The sequence below is a fragment of the Triturus cristatus genome, chromosome 2_2 (genome assembly GCF_964204655.1).
Source record: "Triturus cristatus chromosome 2_2, aTriCri1.1, whole genome shotgun sequence".
NCBI lineage: Eukaryota > Metazoa > Chordata > Amphibia > Caudata > Salamandridae > Triturus > Triturus cristatus.
In genome coordinates this window covers 1,171,530,067-1,171,553,167 of record NC_140582.1, presented here as the reverse complement: position 1 = coordinate 1,171,553,167, position 23,101 = coordinate 1,171,530,067, and the positions used below count along the sequence as shown (strand labels likewise).

The 23,101-nt window shown below is 43.7% G+C and overlaps 1 protein-coding gene across 11 annotated transcripts in view; it reads right to left on the bottom strand.

Annotated features, from left to right (window-relative positions):
* DYSF (dysferlin) overlaps positions 1-23,101 on the bottom strand; it is a 1,012,908-nt gene that overhangs the window by 518,078 nt on the left and 471,729 nt on the right. For all 11 annotated transcript variants that reach the window (XM_085642744.1, XM_085642751.1, XM_085642747.1 and 8 more), the window contains 3 exons: positions 21,704-21,881; positions 20,509-20,633; positions 8,540-8,646 (listed from right to left, as the gene is read on the bottom strand). In XM_085642744.1, coding sequence (XP_085498870.1) covers positions 8,540-8,646; positions 20,509-20,633; positions 21,704-21,881 — 410 coding nt within the window. The remainder of the gene's footprint in view (positions 1-8,539; positions 8,647-20,508; positions 20,634-21,703; positions 21,882-23,101) is intronic.

Sequence of the window (23,101 nt, the reverse complement as noted above, 5' to 3'; positions counted from 1 at the left end):
GTATGAGGGGGAGCATGTCTGGGGCCCGGGCGCCCAAACCTGGGTAAATAATGTAATCTTTTACGCTCGCTACATCGATGATATCATTATGATATGGCATGGCACAATTGAACAGGTAGAGGGGTATCATATTTACCTTAATGCAAACAGCTTTAATGTAAAGCTCACCATTCAGCACTCTGAAACAAATATAGAGTTTCTAGATCTAAAGCTATTTGCTATGGATGGAAATATACATAGCGACATTTATAGGAAGAGAACTGCCTGCAACAGCTACCTACACGCAACTAGCGCGCATCCACGATCCACCATAGAAGCTATTCCCTATGGTGAAATGGTTCGCGCAAGACGCAATTGCAGTTTGGAAACTGACTTTAGAAGTAACATCAACAAAATTAAGAGCAGATTTAGACAGAGAGGCTATAACCAGGCATGTTTAAATAAGGCTGAAAAGAGGGCTATGACCCTTAAAAGGAAAGAACTATTGGTTGCGAAAGGTCTAAATGAATCAACTAAAGAAAGTAATGAATCAGGGATACTTTTCATTACGGAATACAACGCTCAGAGTCATCTTGTATATAATATCCTAAAGAAAAATTGGCATCTTCTCTCTAAAGATGATCAAATAAGCACACATATGTCCAAGCGACCGAAAGTTGTCTATCGTAGAGGCAAAACCCTAAAAGAAATCTTGAGTCCGAGCTACATCAGGGACTCACAGACACCTATACATACATGGTTACCAGACAAACCTCTGGGTTTCCATATTTGTGGCAATTGTTGCGTATGCCAATTTGGCCTGAATAGGAATAGGAATTTCAGTAACAATTCACGAGAATATGCAATAAATTGCTTTATCAACTGCAATACCGATTTCACGGTATATATGATTATATGTGCCTGCCAGAAAAAATACATTGGAAGCAGTGTACGCAGTTTGAAACTGCGTATACAAGAACATGCAAGAGCCATAAAAAATGGCAATGACAAATATCCAGTTTCAATACATGTTCAATGTGAACATCCCAATGACAAAAATTTCAAATTCATTGGTATCGATCATGTGAAGATGCCAGAACGTGGAGGTGATAGACAATTGATTTTGCGACAACGGGAGGCGTCATGGATATGCCTTAGAACTGTGCAGTTTGGTCTTAACATCTATGATGAGATGCATCACTTCCTATAATCTAATTGTTAAAGAGAGTGACCCACACATGTCAGGATTATCCATTGCCACATTTTTCCAACTTGAATGTGTTATACAAAATAATGTTATGACAATGAATCCAAACAATATTATTGTGAACAATTTTTCATCCTGACATGTTGATACGTTGACCTCTCATAGATACCCAACGTGCATTTTCGTCTAAACGTTGTCTTTTATATAAACCTTGCCCAATATATTTGCTTTATTAAACGCGCATAATCCATTACACTAGGCATGTTGTTTTCAATAAAAGGGCTGGCCTTCATCAACCAACTAAGATGTCCGTTTTTATTATACCAGACCATCCCAAGATGGCCGCTCTAGTAGTCCCGACAACCTTGCCTAAACGAACTGGCTGTCACTCGGCATGCGTGAAATGAATAAAATCCAATTGCTGGGCTCGTATTGTTATAATACATTTTTGAGGAAATAAAACAACTAACTTGAATACTTAAAAAAAGGCCTTTTGAGTTGAATCACTACCTAGAATATTACGTTTAGTCTTTATCCATAAACTCTAAATGATTTGCTCGCAACTCATGTGTTTTTTACCACTCTAAGATGGCCGACAGATTTGTATCAACAACTTTAACAAACATGCTAAATGAGACATAGGACACGTGACCACGATATCACCTGGCGCCGAGTTTAAAAAGCCGCAGCTAACACGTACACGGCTTCGCTGAAATCATGTCCGGAGTCGGTGATTACTAGATCCTCGCAAGTAAGTTAACTAGATAGAGAATCTCCATTTAAACTGAAATGCTATATGGGCTCGGTATAGTTGCAGGTTAAAAAGAGGAGGACCTCTCAGATACTGGTTCAAACAGATACATGCGGTGTCTGTAACCTTGAAATAGATCCAACTGATCGCGCAAGCACCTTATACAAATATGGATGGGGTGGGATGTAAACAGAGTAGACACGATCTTTATGTCTGTCTGGGCACGGTCATAGTCCATTCCCAAATATATGTTTGTTCAATTAAAATGCAATATGGGCTTGATATTGTTGAAGTTTTTATATAGGAGGACCTCTCATATATATGTGGTCTCTATTGTTCTGAAATAGATGCGACTAATACTGTGAGTATTTTACACCTATACGGATTGGATGGGGTGTAGACACAAGAGGCACGATTTTTATGTCTGATTGTGCGCTCATGATTCCCCGCAACACGCAATTATACTTTATTTGCGAATACATGAAAAAAATGGTGGTATTACATAGCGCATGTAAATATGATTTCGTATGGAGTAAGGACTGTTAATTGGTGTTATGAGGCCCATATAGGCGAATATCTATATAGCATCTGTACCTCGGTTGCGTATGAAGGTATGACTCACAACTAGTGTCACGATGACATATATAAACTGACATTCAATTTTTGATATGAGAAGTGTCCTCCCTTTTTTCATTTTATAAATAAGTGTGAATAAGGAGAGATGTCTCCATGTTAATTGTGTAACTTGTCTATCTCATTGTCATTTCGCTAAAGATAATTTAACAACATTATGAGTCCACGATGTGATGACAGTATCATTTATAACAACAGGCTATGTACTATAGCTTCTTAAATAGAATTGATGTTTTTATATTTTCCAAATAATAGAACTACATGGCTATGTGGAATGTCTTTACTCTCTAAATGAATTCAGTATATCACTAAATATGATTTGAATATTGAAAGACTTCACAGATATACTTATTATAGATTACTTTATGATTTAGATAACACCTGAATTGTGGAAACCATACCCCAAAGAACGACACGATAGAAAGAAATTAGATTCACCATATCATTGAGGTATGCAAAACAAATATGACTTTAAAGAATATTATGGAATAGTGCTGTAAAGGTTTACTTATGATTGTTGCTAAGATTATCGCACAAAATGTGAAGTTATTCAGCAAATTGATGTATATATAACATACTCAGATTTATCGAACTGAATTTCATAGAGTCGGTTCGTATTGGATAATCTTGGCGAACTAAGATATAAATCGAGCATAGGGTATTGACAATGAGGATGTGACTTTGTACTACAACAAAACTATGTATTTTATACTTTTAATTGAAGCTTTCTGTAACCCTAAAGTTCTTGACCATTATGTGGTTTTTAGGTAAATAGGATGCTATATACCTGTAAGTTAAGAAACCTAGGTGGTAAGGAACATGTGATATGTACCTATGAAATCATTAATTCAGAGAATAACTAAATACCAAAAAATAATAATATTAATGTTGTCCAATGTTTTTATAGACTAGGTCCTTCATCTGTGTATGTAAAATGCTTTATGAATGATATGGTCAGCATAGAAATATATAGAGGTGCTATGTTTTTATAAGCAAAGATTTGTATGTGAAGGAATCGAAATATGTTTTTAAACAATGTTTAGAAATGCTAACATTGAACCCTAAAACTCTTTCGTGTATGCTCTTTTGATAGCCCTGAAGAAGTCTCATGGGAGACGAAACGCGTTGGCTATGAAAATATGAAATATGACATGGAAGAAATCTTCATACAAAATCAATAAAGAAGAAAGAAAAAAACGTATATGTTGAATGTGTCGTATGCTTTATTAGAAGTTTTACTCGTTAACTGTTAACGATACAAAAGTATATAGGTACTTGGAGATTTAACCATAGTACATAGTGCTGAACCTCCTGTGTATTTATATGTTGTTGTAGGACTTAGTCCTACATTATTGAGAGTAAAGAGGGTAGTACTCTCTGGTTTCGTGCACTATCTGAACTGTCTACGTCAACCACTAATATTTGTTTGGTGCGGTTCTAATCAGCCTCCACCCTCTCCCTTTGTATATATATCGTTTTACATTTTGCTTACACAAACATTTACATGTAAAAATGCAAGTGCAGAATGCTTTACTCACTATTTTGCTCGCATAGTAAACATGAACTCACCATAACAAGCATTTGCAATGCAATAGGTCTCGCAGTTGATAAGAGTTTGAGCTATTGGCACTGTAAATGGCAATGCCTTTTATTTATGTGTGGCTTTTTAAAACATAAATAAAAGGCATTGTCATTTACAATGCCAATAGCTCAAACTCGTATAAATGCGAGACCTATTGCATTGCAAATGCTTGTTGTTAGTTTTGGGCTCATTCAGGAATTCACAAGAAAGCATCATAGTTGCACTCGAATCCAATGTGTTAGCTATATACATATCTATGTATTCTGTGTGTTCTTTTTGTTAGGCACCACACTCGTGAGTGCATTCCAAATGCGTGCTGCGGAGCTCGACATAGGCGCTATACACCAGAGCTGCCTCTTGGCGCTATGGATGTTTAGGTCCTCGCCGTGATGCAGACTCACGCTCCGGGAGAATGAGCCGGTGTCTGTGCTATGCCCGGGGATCTGCCCCGCGCAGACCCTAATCCTCATCGGAGGTTCGCCCAGTGCACGCGGAACTCCGCCGCCCCCACCTTTTAACTTCGTTGAAACTGGTTTTTTTTACAGTAGTCTTCTTACCTCTATAAATGACTTAATTACAATGTGAGCACTTACTGCATGTTTAAGGAATTTCAGTGATTAAATACTACAATGTTAGTATGGCCGTTAAACCAGTCTTACGGAAGGAGTATTTTAGCAGCCCTTTTGGCGAGTTTCCCTTGCATGTCGCTGCACTTTAATTTAATACTAAGTATGAAATGAACAGCCGATCGGAAATAATTGATGGGATTTAGAAGCTCGCGCACTGTACCCCTGCACCGTGTTTCCGTTAGTTTACCCCCGTGTCACGTTTTTTGTGTGCGCCTCACAGACTGTCTTTTTCAGCGGGCACGGAGGGAGCAGCGCCCCTCCTCGAGTGGGACCCCCCTGGGGATACAGGTGAGGTGAGTGCAGTAGTCCTCTCACACCCACAGTCAGATCAACCGGGAACATGTGCAACACCAGAAACCTAGTCTGCAAATGTACAGCTTATGCCACAGTACGGTGACCCCGAGCACACCCAGGGGTCGGGACGCGGCGACGCCCACACAGCCCTTGAAACAACACCGCTTCACTTAAGACACCCCGAAGTTTGATGTCCCCAGAGTAAATGTCGTGGACAGTCCTGACGCCACCCCATTGAATTTTAGTGGTAGAACAAAACAAGCATTTGCAATGCAATAGGTCTCGCATTTACGCGAGTTTAAGCTATTGCCGTTATAAATGACAATGTCTTGTATTTATGTTTTAAAAACCAATACCAAAATAAAAGGCATAGCCATTTACAATGCCAATAGCTCAAACTTGCGTAACTGCGAGACCTATTGCATTGCAAATGCTTGTGGTCCTAACGTCTATGTTGCATTGGACAATCCGTGTGACCCAGTTTAAGCTCTCTCTAGCCCACCTCTTAAGTCGTAGCGGAGCAGCCCGGCCTGGTACACACTTTATGAATCTCTTTTATTTCCCCCAAACACCTCTTCCCTCCTAGTGAGTGACTGTCTACCCCAGCCTGCCCGGCGCCCCTTCCCTGGCGGGGGCTCTGGCTTCGTCTGAGAGCGGTGCCTGCCCACCTCTCCCGCTGCCAAAAGTGCACTTGTGCTCCGGAAGTGCGCCCGTGATTTGCCGATTAGTTACACCTGATTGATTGACTACAAAGCCACGCGGGGGGGGCGCCCTCAAATGCTTCCTGATTGCCTTTTGTTTGCTGCTTAGTGTGGGAATCCGAGCTTCGAGGAGACGCTCCTAAAGCGACACCGAGCCTCCCCCCCACCCCCTGTGCCTTTACACTAAACCCAAGTGCAACAAGCATTTGCAATGCAACAGGTCTCGCATTTGCGAGAGTTTAAGCTATTAGTATTGAAATGGCAAACACTGAGGCACATCCTATGTGCTGGGGTCCTTCGAAGTCACAGGACAGGTAATATTAATAATAATCCATATTTGCAAAGCTCGAACATATCAGCCCTTAAGGTTGCAAGGCGCTGGGGGCTGTTGCCCAGAATCGCATGATGCTGAGCTGCCGCCAGCGATCAAACCGTGAGCCCCGCACTCCGGAGTCAGCCGCTCTGACCACTGCGCCATACCTTTCCAGGTGGGTACTGTCTTATCTCATTGAAGGCCAGGAGGATGCAAAGAAGATACGAGACTGTCACCTGGGATGGCCAATGATGGACTGAGACACACAAAAATATGTTTGAGACAAAAGGTGCAGGGTTCAAACTAGGATACACCCCAACAACAGAAAGGTGCAGTCATATCCTTGGCACTCAGCTGTTTGGTAGCTGGCATCATGCTATAGAAATACCCTGAATAACAAAATAAATACATCAATAAAAGGGCATCCAGCTGAGCAAAGTTACAAGACGTGTTACAGTTTTCAGGCTGTAGTCTTACAAAGATTGTCTTCAAATTGAAAGTCACTCTAGTGTAATTGGTCAGCAAAGTGTGTAAATGTGTGGCCACGACCTCGGTTATGCATGGGATTATCAGACGACGTTCCCCCGTCTTTTTATTTACAAGCCCCTTGCACCGTACATCACTTTTTCCCATATTAAAAGTGAGGTACTGGCAGCGCAAGGGGCTTGTACATAAGCCCTCTAGTTTGGACTGCGCTTGCATCAACTTTTCAACGCAAAGTAGATTTTGTGCTGGAAAGTACATCAGCATTGCCGCTTTCCCCACTTTGTATCTCGCGAGCACCCACTGCAACAAGATCGGGGCCACAGACCACGGTGCAAGGGTGCCTACGTTGGCGTTAGGCAGCAAATTGTGCAAATTGTGCACCAGCGCAGGCAGAAGGGACAGGAATTTCACAAGTATGGTGCATTCCTGCCCTTTCACACTGGCATAGGTCCGCGCAGCAAGAAGACTTGCAGCGCTGCCGGCGCCAATTCCTCATAAACGAGGCCCTTATTTTATAGTTGATTCAGAAACAAATGTTGAAAACATTTGCCCATTGGTGTGGTGGGGCTGGGGTTTGGCCCTCCACCGGTACAAGTATCTTGGAAAAACTAGGTGGTTACTGTATTTTCAATGTGCTTCTTAGCTTAAATATTAATAAAATATACTTTTAGATCTTTACTTCTGTTATGTTTGCATAGGTAACATTTTTAGTCATATAATTTCCATGAAAAATCATATAGAGTTAATTATTTTCACTTTGTTTTTGTATCAGATATACGTTTTCAGCCCACAACGTAACAGACGGAGTTTTATTAAATGGCAAAAAGTCACATACATCTCTCGTGATCAATGGACAAAGTGGGATACTTTCATACATTATATCTTATATTCTCAGTTTTTTTGGGGCGGTAAATACCCATCACGTTGAACGCTACACTCAGTACTTTTTACCTAAGAGAGCATCCTTTGTCTTAATGACCATTTCTTGAAAGAAACCCATGGCCCAGTGCTTAATTTGGAAAAAGAATAAGTGCTGGGGCCCTCATGAGGAGGCCACTATTGTTTGCACCGCACATTGCCACTGCCAATGTCAGTACTAACACAACTACTAACCATCACACTGCTACAAGTTTGACAATTCAGACTGTGCGAGGCCCACAAAGCTTTAAGAATTGCTTGGGTTGCAGGTATTAGTTGTTATAAATCTGTAATGAATTAATAAACAACAGGTTTTTTTGCTCCTCCTTAAATTACACAAACAGTGCCACCATGTGGCAGCTGTCAAAAGTGCTGGTACCAGCAATTAAGTGCCGGTGCCGATCACTGGAGATCACCGGCTCAAATTAAGCACTGCTAAGCAAGGGCGGCTCTTCTGCAATGGCAGAGGAGTGTCCCCCCACTGGCTCAGAGCCAGCAGGTTAAAAAAATAAAATGATATTCTATCATTGTTTTATTTTTCACCTGCAGACTGAGCCAGCGTGTGTAGGGAGGGGCCAGGGCCATGAGAGGGAGGAGGAGGACTGGTTTGTGCACTTCTAAGTGCGCATGTGTGTTTGATCAGCAGTCTCAGGCCGGCCAAACACACATGCACATTTAGGTTTCCCCAACCCGGATGTTTTGAACAGCCGGGTTGGAGTAACAGCACAGACTCCCTGTCCTGAGTGGAGCGTCAAAGCAGCTCACTGAGGCCAATCTATGCACTGCTCTCATAGCATGAGAGCAGCGCATTGATTGCACAGGGAGTCTGTGATGCAACCAGGAAGAAGAACACCAAGTCAGGAAGCAGGAGGCAGCTGGCAGCTTCACGTAAGTCTTCTTTAAAAATAAATTATTATTAAACTCCCCCGCGTGCACTCCGCCTGCGCTCCCCCTGGACCCCCTCCACCCGCCTCACCACATTTTGTTTGTGGCGGCCGCCACTGCTGCCAAGGTCACTAGAGTCACGTGCACATCTAGAAATGTACCTGCAGCCAATGATGACGTCATCGATCAACTGGGATACCAAGAAGTCCAGGTCATCAGGCGAGCACTTTGCTTTCACAGCGACGTGGACTTGATTGAGGTTCTCTTCCTGCAAAATGAAGACACGAGGAAGACCAGTCATTGCCCCTCATTTCCCATACAGTTCAGCTCCCCTGGCTGTGAGTTGTTATATTTGAGGAGATTACATAATGTATTTTCTTTGATACTTCAACTTATGTTCACAATTTTCTTTAAATATAACCTTAATATTTTGGGAGGACCGTGAAAATAAAATGCACAAAAATCCCAAAGTCACTTTGGCTGCTGTTTCCCGCCATCACAAAATATAGTTCTCTACAAACTGGCAAAGTTCCACATCAAGGTGGCACATTAACTTATTAACAACCTTGAACCTGCTACAATTCACACACATGCCATTAAAATAAGCATATCAAAAGATCAGCCTTGTATCACGAGTAACATGCATACATTGATGTATTGTGCTCCTGAGGCGGAAGCCGGGAGCGAGACGTGCTGTTTGTATTCTGATTTTAAACCTTACTTGTATGCACTCGAGCATTTGTTTGTAAAACCTTACCTGCCTCAGCGGTAAACACCTCTCGCCGCCATCCCGGCGAGCCTGGAGGCCACGCCCCTTTTTTCCGAGGCCACGCCCCCCGTCGAGCCCCACCCACTCATAAATTATGTGCATCTTCCGGACGCGCAGCGGACGAGCGCAGCAGGCGCGCCGTCTGCGCGCCGAAGGCGCGCCAAAGGTAAGCCCGTCTGCGCCCGTCCGTGGCCGACCGGGCCCAGGGGCTCTCCACCATGCCCAGATTGTTCATTACTCTTCTGCGCAGCTCCACAATCTCCAAGGACCGTGGCCTTTGGATGACTCTGTGACGCAGTACATTGGTAGATTGGGATTGACGGCCTCGTGCCCTCTCTCTTCTCTCCCTTCCTTACCCTCCCGTCCCCCTCTCCCCCCTGATCCAGCTCCCGCCCCCCTTGTCCCCTCGGTGCCTACCACCCTATCCGTTTATTATCTTAATACCAGGTCAGCAGTTAAGCACTGTCACAAACTCGTTGTCTTACTAGACTTGCACAAGCCAGATCTCTTATTTCTTACAGAGACTTGGTTTTGTGACAACTCTCTTCCTTGTCTTTTAGTTGCCCTTCCTGCTGCATACTACGCCTTGCGCGCTGACCGACCTTCCGGAAAACCGGGAGGCGGCGTAGCTCTGATCGCCCGTAGAGAACTCTCCTTTCAGTCTTTAACCTTTTCTCCTATTGGATCGTCAGATTTTTTAGTCGTCCGCTCACCGTCTTTCAAAGTCCCACTTACCTGCGTGCTTATGTATCGTCCCCCCCAACCCTCTCTACTTTTTCTCCCTGGTTTCCTAGACCTAGTGGCTACCTTAGCGGTCAACAATTCCTCCATTTTGGTTCTAGGAGATTTCAACTTTTGGCCCTCCGACCTTGCAGAATGTTCGACCTCTAAAGAATTCTCAGACACTCTCTGCTCTCTTAATTTTGACTCCCATGTTCACTCCCCTACCCACATTCAGGGCCATATCCTCGATCAGATTTGGTCTCTAAATTGTCCCCTAGCTTCTCTGTCCATCTCTCCCTGCACCTGGTCCGATCATTTCTTGATATCCTTTTCTTTACACCTTAGCCCAGTCATTAAGCACTCTCCCCCCAAAAACACCTGGGCGCGCTCTTGGAGCCAGGTGGATGTGGCCGCTCTCTCCGCCACACTCCTCGCATCCAGTCCGGATCTACATGGTCTATCATCTTTCGCACAAGCCGACTCCATTAACTCCTGGCTTTTGTCAGGTTGCGACTCTGTCGCCCCCCTCAGGCGGGTGTCCTCCAGACGTCTGAACGACGCGAACCGTTGGTTTAATGAGGAACTTAAAGCCCTTAAACTCACTGTACGCCATGCCGAGCGGGCCTGGAGGCGAGACTACTGCCCTAACCTCAAAACCCAGTATACCACCCTTCTGTCCCAATACAAAAAATCTATTCTGGCTACAAACACTGCCTACTTCTCTTCAAAAATTCTGGCTGCCGAAAATCAGACTAGAGACATTTTTTCCATTGTTCACGACCTTGCCTACTCAGACAGAGCCACCCTTAAACCATCTCCCTCCCAGGATTTATGCGATTCTCTTAACACTTATTTCCTGGATAAAATCTCAAACATTAAAGCAAACATCCCTCCTCCCTCCCCTTCCTTTGCCGACCCCCAGTGTCCGTCAGTCGGGGCACGCCTTTATTCCTTCCCTCTTTTGACAGAGGAGGCTTTTCTCTCCCTCCTCCCTATGGTCAAATCAGGTTCACCTCTGGACCCCTGCCCTGCCCACATCCTCAAGCACATCTTCTCTGTCTGTGCGCAGCCCCCTCTCAATTTTCTCAACAGTTCACTGTCCCAGGGTATTGTTACTCAATCTTTAAAAACGGCCATCATTGTTCCTATTCTTAAAAAAACGGGCGCTGACCCTTCTGCTCTTGTAAACTACCGCCCCATCTCATTATTGCCCTTTCTGGGAAAGGTACTGGAGCGCCTTATCACCAGAACGCTCAGTACCTTTGTGGAGGAGAACGGGATATTAGCCCCCCGCCAGGCAGGATTCCGCCCCGCACATTCCACGGAGTCCGTGGTGCTATCGGTCCTTGACAACCTCAGAGAGGGCATGGACACCAACCACCCCCAGGCCTTGGTCCTCCTCGACCTCTCCGCCGCTTTTGACACGGTTGATTATTCCATCCTACTCTCTCGTGTCAGAGCGGCGGGGATTGGAGGCTCAGCCCTGGTCTGGCTGTCCTCCTTCCTGAGGGACCGCACCCAGGCAGTACGCTTGGGCAACTTCTCAGCGGACATCTGGAAGGTACAATGCGGGGTCCCCCAGGGCTCCTCCCTCTCCCCCCTCTTATTCAACTTATACATTGCCCCCCTGATCTTTGCCCTCCAGCAAATGGAGGTCTCTGTTTACAACTACGCGGATGACCTGCAGCTTATTTTTACCTCGTCCCCATCCCCAGAGTCCATGGTGAAGTTCCAGCCTGTTATGATCTTTATCCGTGACTGGATGAACTACAACCACCTGAAGTTAAATCCAGATAAAACCGAGCTGGTTCTGACAGGTGGTTGCTCCAGCCCCTGGACCTCTCTTCTCTGGCCCCCCTCTCTAGGCTCCCCCCTTCTCCTTCTTTCTCTGTGAGAACTCTGGGGATCAAGCTGAACGACCAACTCACCCTGCACTCCCAGGTTAGCTCTGTGGTGTCCTCCTCCTTTGTTTCACTCCGCACTATCCGTAAAGTTTCCCGGTTCTTCTCTTTCTCTGCCCTTAAACTCATTGTCCTGGCGATGGTAATCTCCCGTATAGACTATGGCAACACTCTATATTGTGGCATGCCCGCCTACAGTATACGACGACTACAGCTGGTTCAAAACCAGGCTGCCCGCCTGGTCTACAATCTGGCCAAATTCCACCATGTCAAGCCACTTCTCAAGTCCTTGCACTGGCTCCCTATTCAAGAACGAGTCCAGTTCAAGATGGGATGTATCATCTTTCAGGCCCGAGTTGGCGCAGCTCCTGCCTTCATCTCTTCTGAAATCAAAGCCTACGCCCCCGTCAGGGAACTACGTTCATCCTCCCAACATCTATTGACAGTTCCCCGTTTTAGGCGCAAAAAGTGGGGGGGCACGAAATTTTCCACACTTGCCCCTGCCTTTTGGAACTCTCTCCCCGTTCACCTTAGATCTTCCATTCAATACTCACACTTCCAAAAGGCGCTCAAAACCTTCCTTTTTTCAAAAGCCTTTCCACTTTAACTATCATATTCTCCCTCTCCTCCCGGATCCAGTACCTCAACCGCCATGAAACCGCCAGGTGTACGTGCGCTTTATAACTGTTTTAAACTCAAACTCAAACTCATACATTAAGGAATTTCACTAAAAAGAATAATAACCTACAAAAATTAAGGAGCAGTCAAAGAGAACATAAATTTGCCAGACTTACAAATCGCAAATTACATGTTTTGACCCATTTTTAAACAAAAAAGCCAAAAAAACAGTAGTACACTTTTTCACCCATCACAAAATGGAAAACAAGTCCTTTATTATGCAGAATAACAGTTCTCAATCAATCAGTAGATTTGTAGAGCGCTACTTGTCACCTGTGAGAGTATCCAGGCGCTGTTATGGCAGGTGGACTGTTGCCACTCCTTGACACTTAGTTTCTCCCGACTCTCAAACTCCAGATTGCATGAGTGACTGACACTACTTCATGAGTGTTCTTGGCCCGGGTGACCTTGAATACCGTCCTGAGTTTGAAAATCAAAGCTCGGCTTGGTGACTTTAAAGGGGTTTTCAAATGAAAATTGCACCGGTTTCAGGCACAGCGGGAGTAGATCTGGTGTAACCTTTTTGCATCTTTTGGATAGAAGCTGAGTCGCTTCTGGATACCCTACATAGTGCATACATCGGATCCCCTCTGAGTCACTCTGCGTCACTTCGATGTTGTGATCTTGGGCACATGGTTTGGTGGCTCTCTGGAGTTCACCACCCTGCAGACAGTGCAGCATCTCTTGGGGGTGATGCCTGTCATATTTTGCCATTTCTTTGAGGAAGCAGCCGTAGCATGTAGAATGCTCTTCATGTGTGTTCCTGATGTTTAAGGCACTGTGTGAGATTCTACTTTGTTCAGGGAAGACTTCAATACAGTCATTGAAACAATTCTGGACAACACATTAAAAACTATCTTTTCCACCAACTGGTTTTCTTTTTTAAGCTACTGGAGTTTGACACTAAGTTGTTCATGAAGGGCTTGAAACTAGGCCTGGGCGAAATTTTAATTATGCCGGAGTAATCAGAGTAATTTCAGTAATTATGCATTACTCCTGTGACGCAAAATTACCACTATTATGCAATTATACTAACTTAAGTAATTAGGAGTAATTTGGGGCAAAAAAGTCTACCGCCGGAGCACAGGAACGACAAACGAATAGAGAGTGAGCGGCTGCTGTCGACTGCTGTTCGTGTCCTGTAGCATTTAGTGCTATTTTCAAAATGCATCCTCTGGCCAAGTTAAGATGCATGGGTGCAATTTGCACTAAATAAATAGTGCTAAACTCTGGATTACGCTTCTCATATATTGAGCATAAGTAGGAGTAATTTTGCGGTAATTGCGAGTAATTATGCAAGAGAGAATTACGCCTGTTGCGCCCACCCCTACTAGAAACACCAGTCCTGGAGACCCATTTTCTTCTCAGTTTGGCAAGTTTAATGGCCACAAACTGAACCACTTAAGAGTTGTGACTCCACTCTGCAACAAGAACTAGCCCACTGCGTGGACCACTATTGACATGATCAGCTTGTCTCAAGCAGGGGTGATTGGATTATTTCAACACAAGACAGAAGTACTGGTGTCTTACTTCAAGTGTGTTCACGTACTTCAATCAGCGACAAACGTTAGCATGAAATGTGGGGCATTAACTTGTATCTCAGCCCCATTCCCAAGTCCAAAGAGAGATAAAACTCCATCATATTTGGTCATGTCATTCAAAATAGCCCAGAGTCTACACCAATGCGTCACAGTATCGCAACAGCCCCCGGTGTGCAATGGGTGTCTGTGCCAGCTTGTGCGGCCTTTTCTGGAATACAGATAGTGCCAGAGCACATGTAGCGCCGGCACAGTCTCAAGGGGGTGTTCCTTAAGTTGCATAAAGGCGTGTCCTTGTGTAACAGAGGAAACCTCTGCCTCTGAGCCCACGCCATATTATAGATGCATGCGCAGAGGAAAAGAGACAGTCCGAAGGTGCACAAAGAGGTGGCGCACAGTAGGTGCGCACCCGGCTTTGTCTCATGGAAGGGTGGAAAAGCGGGTGCTATGGACCCCCTCACTCCCGACAGTCACACAAGGCCCCCGCCTGCAGGGAGATCTCTGCCCATCTTTAAAGTGTTGCCACCTGCACAGTGAAACGTGGAGCAGTGACTTCAAACAGCTGGTCTGTCTTTCATTAATGCGTTGCGCCTACGGCTGGCATGAGTTTGCAGCTACACTGGGGACAGTACATTGGGCAAATTCATCTTTCTAATTAGCGTGGGAACTTTGGCATCCTGTTACCAGATACACTCTTTAGAGAGCCAGGAGCTAACAACTGTAGCATGATTGCGGGTCTTGCGCAATCTATGCCAACCTTGTGTCCCAGTTATAGGCGTATGGCTGCTCTACACCCAGCCTGCTCCCAGAGCACCCATCCAAATGTGTGCCGCGGCGATGACCAGGGCGGGGTGCCTTATCTGTAATGTGGACTGGGGCAGCTGCAAACATGCAGTGTATGATTAAATACATCATATAGACAATATTTAGTTGTGGACACAGGCTTGTTTCTTCATGCAAATATACTTTCTGTAAATGCCCTGTTTTGGTAAATAGGTTTCCAGACGCCTCTAGCAGTGACCCAAGGTGAGCCTAGATTGCTCAAGGTCCGCAAGCATGCTGACGTTGGTAGCTCCTAGCTCTCTAAAGAGTGTATCGGGTACCAGGATGCCAATGGTACTGCTCTATTTGGAAAGATGAATTAGCCCAATGAAGAGTATTAGACAAAAGAGCCATTTTCTATTTATCCTACTCCAGAGTCAAGATGGGGGTTGTCTCAGGTGAGTGTTGAGCAGGCCAACAAAGAGGTTCCAATGTCAGCGAGTGACCTTATTGTCCTGGTCCTCATGAGTGTGTGATGAGCAAACCTATAAAGTGTACTGCCCATGACAGGCACCGGGAGACCGCAAGAAGGAATTAGATTGTGCGTACCTTTGGATGGAGGAACCTCCACCCTATGCCATCTCATCTGCCTTCATTTCATATCAATCATTTTATTTAATGATCCTGAACACTAAAGTTAGGTCTACTTTCTGTTCCATGATTTCTCCAGAATCATGTTTTAGTCCTTTTAATTGCCATGAGTCTCACTTATCTAGTTTACCTCACAACATTCTACCCCAAAACAATTCTACAACTTCTCTCATGTATTTTAGGACCCCAGACAGCTCGTCTTATTCCACCACAACCTCACTGCTTTCAAAGCTTATAAAGCCTCTATCAGGAATTAACAAACACATATCAAACTTAAGCACTGTGCTTTTATTACAGATTTTATCAGGACTAGCGCCACTTCCTCGTAAGGTGCTTTTTCGATTATCGAGAGCTTCACACAGCCTACAGTTTCACCCTTCACAGGAACTTTGCTCCACCCTCTCACACTATTTCCTAGTAACACTTTGGGACAATCAAGGCAAATTGTGACTCCCACCTTCACTTGACTCTTTACCTTTCTTGAATTGCAAGTCAGTGGCCAGCAATGGTGCCTCCGTCCCTTACTTTAGTTCACCTGATTAGAATAAAATCATGAAGACTACACCTACTATCAAGTCAGGACCACCACTAGACCCCGGCCAGCCCTACATTTTCAAAGCATCTGCTTCGCAGCTAAGAACGACTATCACTTCTCTTTGCAATGAATCCCTGCATTCGGCAGTCATTCCAGAAGTTCTACTTCTTTTTAAAAAAGCACTTCAGCCCCAATAAATCTGTTGAATTTTCATTCAATCTCTCTTCCTCCCCACCCTCATCTTCAAGACAGGACACCCCCCACAGGCGGCAGTGTACTCTAGAAAACAATAGTCGCGACTAGCATATTGCGACCTGATAAATACTGTTTTCAAATATATGATTCTAAATAAAAAAATCTGCTATTCAAATCGATGAAAAATCCATGGTCAAGGACATACTAGGTATAGAGAAGACAACCTTGTATGGAAGAAAAGAAACTACATAGAAGATCTTTTCCTCATCGTATCAACAACGATCATAACGTATACACGTGATCTTTCTTACATTTGCCCTGAAGAAGTCCTGTTTCAGGACGAAACGCGTCGGCTGTGTCGCATTGTAATGTCCATTGCCCAATGAACTTGGAATAAAAAGACTAAATCAAGGAACACTTATCTGTCTTTTGAATTGGATTTGAACTACATATATTGTTATTATTTTACTACTTTTCACAAATGTGTGGTGCATCTTAGCTCTTGTTTGATCTGTTTGATTAAGTTCCCTAGGGAACTAGCATTGTAACAGTGGGTGCTATTCAGAATGCACACATTTCCTTAATCTATGTGTGATAACACTTTATTGGGGAGAACACTTTAAAGGGTGACATTAGAACAGGTGCTGTCATTTAGAAGGTTCCATTGTTGGTCCTAATAGTACTCTTCTACTCTACAAATCAATATAACTGATCAAGATAGGACACCCCCAATGGGAGGCAGTGTACCCTACAAATCAATAGAACTGGTCAAGATAGAACACCCCCCAATGGGAGGCAGTGTACCCTACAAATCAATAGAACTTGTCAAGATAGGACACGCTTCAAGGGGGACAGTATACTCTACAAATCAATGGAACTGGTCAAGATAGGACACCCCCAATAGGAGGCAGTGTACCCTACAAATCAATAGAACTGGTCAAGATAGGACACCCCCCAATGGGAGGCAGTGTACCCTACAAATCAATAGAACTGGTCAAGATAAGACACCACCCACCCCCAAGGGGGGCAGTGTACTCTACAAATCAAAAGAACTGGTCAAGATAGGAACCCCCCACCCCGAAGGGGGACAGTGTACTCTACAAATCAATAGAACTGGTAGATAACATAACAGTAACTGATGGAAACGCTAATGCTCTGATCATCTGAAGGACTGGATTCCAACCTCATAGGGCAGATCTACAAGCTTCACACATGCCTGAAGAGGACTGGACCTCACTGGCACTGCAGTGGGATGATTGACACAGCACCAAGGAAGAATCATGCACAAGTCCTGTCGGGGAGAGCCTTCATAGGCGCGGACAGGAGGAAGGAGGCAGAATGGGCCACGTCACCACAGTGCATAGCTAGTCAGGGAGTTCCCAAAAGGTCAAATAACAATACTAGGTAGAGGGGGTCCTAGGGAATGTTTAAAGACCAACACCAAACTCTATCCCCTGTCCAATAACTCATAAACCAAAGGAGTCTGGTTTTCTAATCGCTACAGAGAATTCAGAGAATTCAGAAATAACCCTACAGACATGCAAAAACCTTTAAGTGCAGTTCGACTTAGAAGGATTTCCATCAATTACCAGAAACTGGTCAGTGTCATCATCTGGATATCCATCCTTCCCACCACTAAAACCTCTCTATAGCAGAGGTACTATCTGTGGTACGGGTGTCAAACAGATCGCCAAATTTTAACTAGGAAGGAAGAGAAACAGCAAGGATCGCCGGCTCAGTTATAGTGAATATCATGAATGATGTCAAAATGTGCAGTGCAAAAATGTGAGGTTACTTTAAAAAAGGAGTTAGAGGAAAGAAAAGTATTTATTCAGAATATTCCTGCTAATCCTTATGATAAAAATTGGTGCAAAGACAGCTTTGAAAACATAGGTTGTACTACAATACGGTCGACATGTTTCAACCTTCCCGACTCATTAGTCGTTGGCTTTCTTCAGGACCTTAAACCATATCTGTATTGCTACTGCATCAATATATGTGTCAAAAAAATATATATAAAGTGCGTGAATACAACCTTCTCGGTGTACATCCTTTTGTGCAAGAGGTATAGTCGTATTACCTATTTAAAGTGAAAAAAAACGAAAAAAAACATGCAATGTCTATAGTGAGTATATCGCTCTCTTAATATAATTCTCGTTTATAAGAATTGGTCATACATGGCCAATTCATATCGGTAATTACCAACATTCATTCGACTCCACGTGCTTACCTGTTTTGCACAAGGAGAAAGCCTCACCTCACCCGGTAGTTACTCAGGTTGATGGAGGCCCGCCCTAAAAATAGAGTGGAATCGTTTTTAATAAACCATAAATATAAGAGTTTACATGAAGTCCCTTCTCTATTTAACTCTTGTTATGTTTGTTGCCTAGCGGATCACATTTAGATCGAAAGCATAGGTTCTGTACTGACACTCTTCAAAATATCTTGTAGCATCGCGTCATCTTCCCGTGCTGACATGATGTGAATGTCACGCAAAAGAAAAGATTCTTTTAATGCTAACATAAGCCCTTCATCGTATTAGGTCGAGCAGAATATTCATGCAATATCTACATCTGCAACTCCGAAGATACTGTAGGAACACAGAAAGGGGAGTTGCATCTTATTGTTAAGCGCCATCTCATGGCTGGTGCTCGAACGATTCGTTGCTCGCCACAAAGACAAAAACAAAGAAACGGAAAGAACAAACCTTTACCGATCTGCTCTGTCTCTAATAATATTTCAGCACAAATGCGAGAAAGAGGGCTTCCCTCTCCGTCTTTTCTTTTGCGTGACATTCACATCATGTCAGCACGGGAAGATGACGCGATGCTACATAAATAACAACATGCTTATGCTGTTTTTAAGAAAGATATTTTGAAGAGCGTCAATACAGAACCTATTCTTTCGATCTAAATGTGATCCGCTGGGCAACAACCATAACAAGAGTTAAATACAGAAGGGACTTCATGTAAACTCTTATATTTATGGTTTATTAAAAACGATTCCCCTCTATTTTTAGGGCGGGGCCTCCATCAAACTACCGGGTGAGGTGAGGCTTTCTCCTTGTGCAAAACAGATAAGCACTTGGAGTCAAATGAATGTTGGTAATTACCGATATGAATTGGCCATGTATGACCAATTCTTATAAACGAGAATTATATTAAGAGAGCGATATACTCACTACAGACATTGCATGTTTTTCTTCTCTTTTTTTCACTTTGAATAGTTAATACGACTATACCTCTTGCACAAAAGGATGTACACCGAGAAGGTTGTATTCACGCACTTTATATATATTTTTTTGACACATATATTGTTGCAGTAGCAATACAGGTATAGTTTAAGGTCCTGAAGAAAGCCAACGACTAATGAGTCGGGAAGGCTGAAACATGACGACCGTATTGTAGTACAGCCTATGTTTTCAAAGCTGTCTTTGCACCAATTTTTATCATAAGGATTAGCAGGAATATTCTGAATAAATACTTTTCTTTCCTCTAACTCCTTTTTTAAAGTAACCTCACATTTTTGCACTGCACATTTTGACATCATTCATGATATTCACTATAACTGAGCCGGCGATCCTTGCTGTTTCTCCTCCTTCCTAGTTAAAATTTGGCGATCTGTTTGGCACCCGTACCACAGATAGTACCTCTGCTATAGAGAGGTTTTAGTGGTGGGAAGGATGGATATCCAGATGATGACACTGACCAGTTTCTGGTAATTGATGGAAATCCTTCTAAGTCGAACTGCACTTAAAGGTTTTTGCATGTCTGTAGGGTTATTTCTGAATTCTCTGAATTCTCTGTAGCGATTAGACCACCAGACTCCTTTGGTTTATGGATGGGATGAGTTCCCAAAAGGTTCCACTTCGTCCTCCAATGATCCACGCTGCCTGCTTGTCTGTACCTTTTATGGTTCCCTGACAGAGGCCTACCTGTGTGAGAGTTTGTGTGTATTATGTGTATGCGTCCAGGCTTGGATTTGTAGAGAGACAGAAGAAATGGAAGGTTCAGTGGCCACAAGGATTACCTTTTTGTAGTCAATATTCCTTTAAAGAACTTCTGTCATGTCTACAGGTGTGTAGACATGAACTAACACATTTACACAACAATTGTGTGTGGTTCAACAAGCAGGTTTCATGTAACTTTATAAGTGAGCTTTATATAACATTCAGGCTTTTAAGTTTGCAGGTGTCTGTGATGTCACAAGTTGACATGATGTAACAATGTAATATAAAAGTTTTAACAAAACAAAGGGCCCTCATGTGAAAAGCAGACAACACGCAACCTAAGTCGGTTAGATGCCACGTGTGTACACCACAAGAAACATATGAAAAAAGAAACATGTGCAAGTACTTGAGCACGTATGCAGAACTCACCAGTTTGTCTATCGTGTGCTGCAATATATTTTGTGCATCAGTCCTGTGGCTGATATCCTCCCAGTACGACGACAGCACAACCACAGGCTTCACGTTCCCCCAGGGCAGATAGTAATACTGACAACCTGCAAAACAGGAAGCAAAGCTCGCTTGAAAAATGATCTTCAAATGGGTCACAAGCAACACTACAAAAACTGTCACGCGCGCCCTAGTCACCAGCAAGTTGGACTAAACAAACATCCTCCATGCTAGGATCACCAAGCTACTCACTAAACAATAACAAACCATTCAGAACTCAGCAGCCAGCTTCATCCTCAACGCCCCACACAGACATCACATCACATCACAACTTACGAAGCTACACAGGCTTCAAATACACAAATCACTTACTTCAAAGTCACACACACATTTAAGGCACTACACAACTTAAGCCCCACCTACCTCAACCCACCCAGACACCTCTTCTCTGCAGGACTCCAACTCACATACATCCCACGCATACACAGAACAATAATAGGAGGACGGGCGTTCTCCTACATCGCTCCTAAAGCATGAAACAGCTTTCCACTCCACATCGGAGCTCCTTCCTCTCATCTTGAATTTTACAAGAAGCTGAAGACCTGGCCTTTCAATTAACCAACCTACCATAGGCAGGGCTCGGCGCACACACCTGCTCAGCACCAGGATACTCTTGCGGGTGATAGTGTGCTTTGCAAACAGAATAACATAACAAATATAGTTCTTCTGATAATTGCCTGGGCTCTATTAAAATGTGAATCAAGAAATAAATAAATATGTCTTATTGTTCCTCGTGCAGAGATGTGCCTGTGCCCTGCAGGTGTGTTATTTATTCTGTGTGGGTTAAGCCACCAGCTGCAGAGACCTGTGTGTCACCTACAGGTCACATGTTCAAACCCAGGAAGTGACTGCTGTAGAGATGTGTTCGAGTAACCAAGCGGTTTGAAGGCTTGAAGGTGAAATCCCATATGATAACTCAGAGGAGGAATAAAGCTGCTGAAGTTATCTTAGTGATCACAAGTGCCACACGAGTAATTACAAGCGTAGAGAGTAAATAAAACCTCGAGGTGACAATCAATATCAGACAAAGGATCCTCCCTGCCTTCCCATGGTCAGCACAATCAAAATGTCCTACCCTAGATATAACTATTATTCACATTGCTCCACCCTCTCTTACCATCAAACACCGCTCTGCTGTACTGAGTGGTAGATGCCAAGGGCAGGCAGGTGGTATCAAACTTGTTGCCATAGTTCCCGATGCTGACTTCAAACTGGATGGCGTCGTCCACATCTTGCAGCATCGTGGCGGAGTAGAATGCGGCGAAGAGGCAATACTTTCGTCGTCTGAGATACTTCTGTTGAAAACATTGGAGGACAACGAATGAGCTATGATAATGGCGGAGCTGGAGGCGTCTTCACAGCACAGTGCTTGATTGGAAAAGGCTACAAGCGTTAGACACAATCTACGCATAACTAAAAAAACTCATCTGTACACAATGATATCAGATAAATAGCAAAGGTGGTATATGCAACAAAGGGGCTAATTTAAACTTAAAATGTGAGGCATTGAAATTGCTGTTGTGGTAGAGGTACCACTCCCATTACACTAGCAATAGAAGATCCGCCTTATCGACAAATCAACACCACCGAAACTGCGTTTTTACCATGTGTGGCCTGGTGGAAATGCCATCACCATGTGCGGGTACTTGAAATGGACCCCCAAAGTGGGAGCACATTGTCATTATCCACTTTACAAGTGCCCCTGTAGTGCTGGAAGTTTATCTAAACCACATCAGAAATGGGGTAGACAGTTCCAGCCATGGAAATGGAGATGGACAAGTCGCCTGGATAGCGTGGTTGGTTGGGCATCATATTTTATAGGTGTCAACAGTGCCACCAGAAGCAGCTCAATAAGCAGATTCTCCTGCTTCTGTCGAACAATGGCAGTGGGACACCTAAGACAGCCTCCATCAGGATCTCCAACAAATCCTTTTGTTTAAAGCACTGTTATCCCCCACCCCTAAATCAGGCGATAAGACTATGCACTTGATGACTTCCAGTGTTTGCCAGAGTCTTCACTGCTTAATTGAAAATTATAACTTAATACTACATTAGACCATCAAATATATGTTAAGGAGATTAATCCAACATCATACATGTGTCTGTTCACAACATTATGTGCTAATCACACACATGGAAGAAGCTTGGTGCGTTAGGTCAAATGATTGAAGTGCTAAGGAAACACAAGCAATCACGCCGTAGGCATTGTGGTCTTCGATTGTTGAGAAAAGAAGGACAAACAAAGACAGGAAAAGAAGCACTAAAATTTGTGGACTACTTCAAGGGCACATCCTTCTCCCCCTGTCTCTCCACTTAGGCTCAGTATACTTTAAGAAATGCCTTTTCCTATAGACTGTAAAATACAGTAAAGCGATGTGGAAGAGATATCAGCTAGTCTTTTTGCTGTGACCCCCGGCACTAGGTGATCTGGGTTCTAATAATGGATCTGACTTTTGAACACATTGTGTGATCCTGAGCAAATTACATCATGACCATTTGCCTCAATTTTCCTACC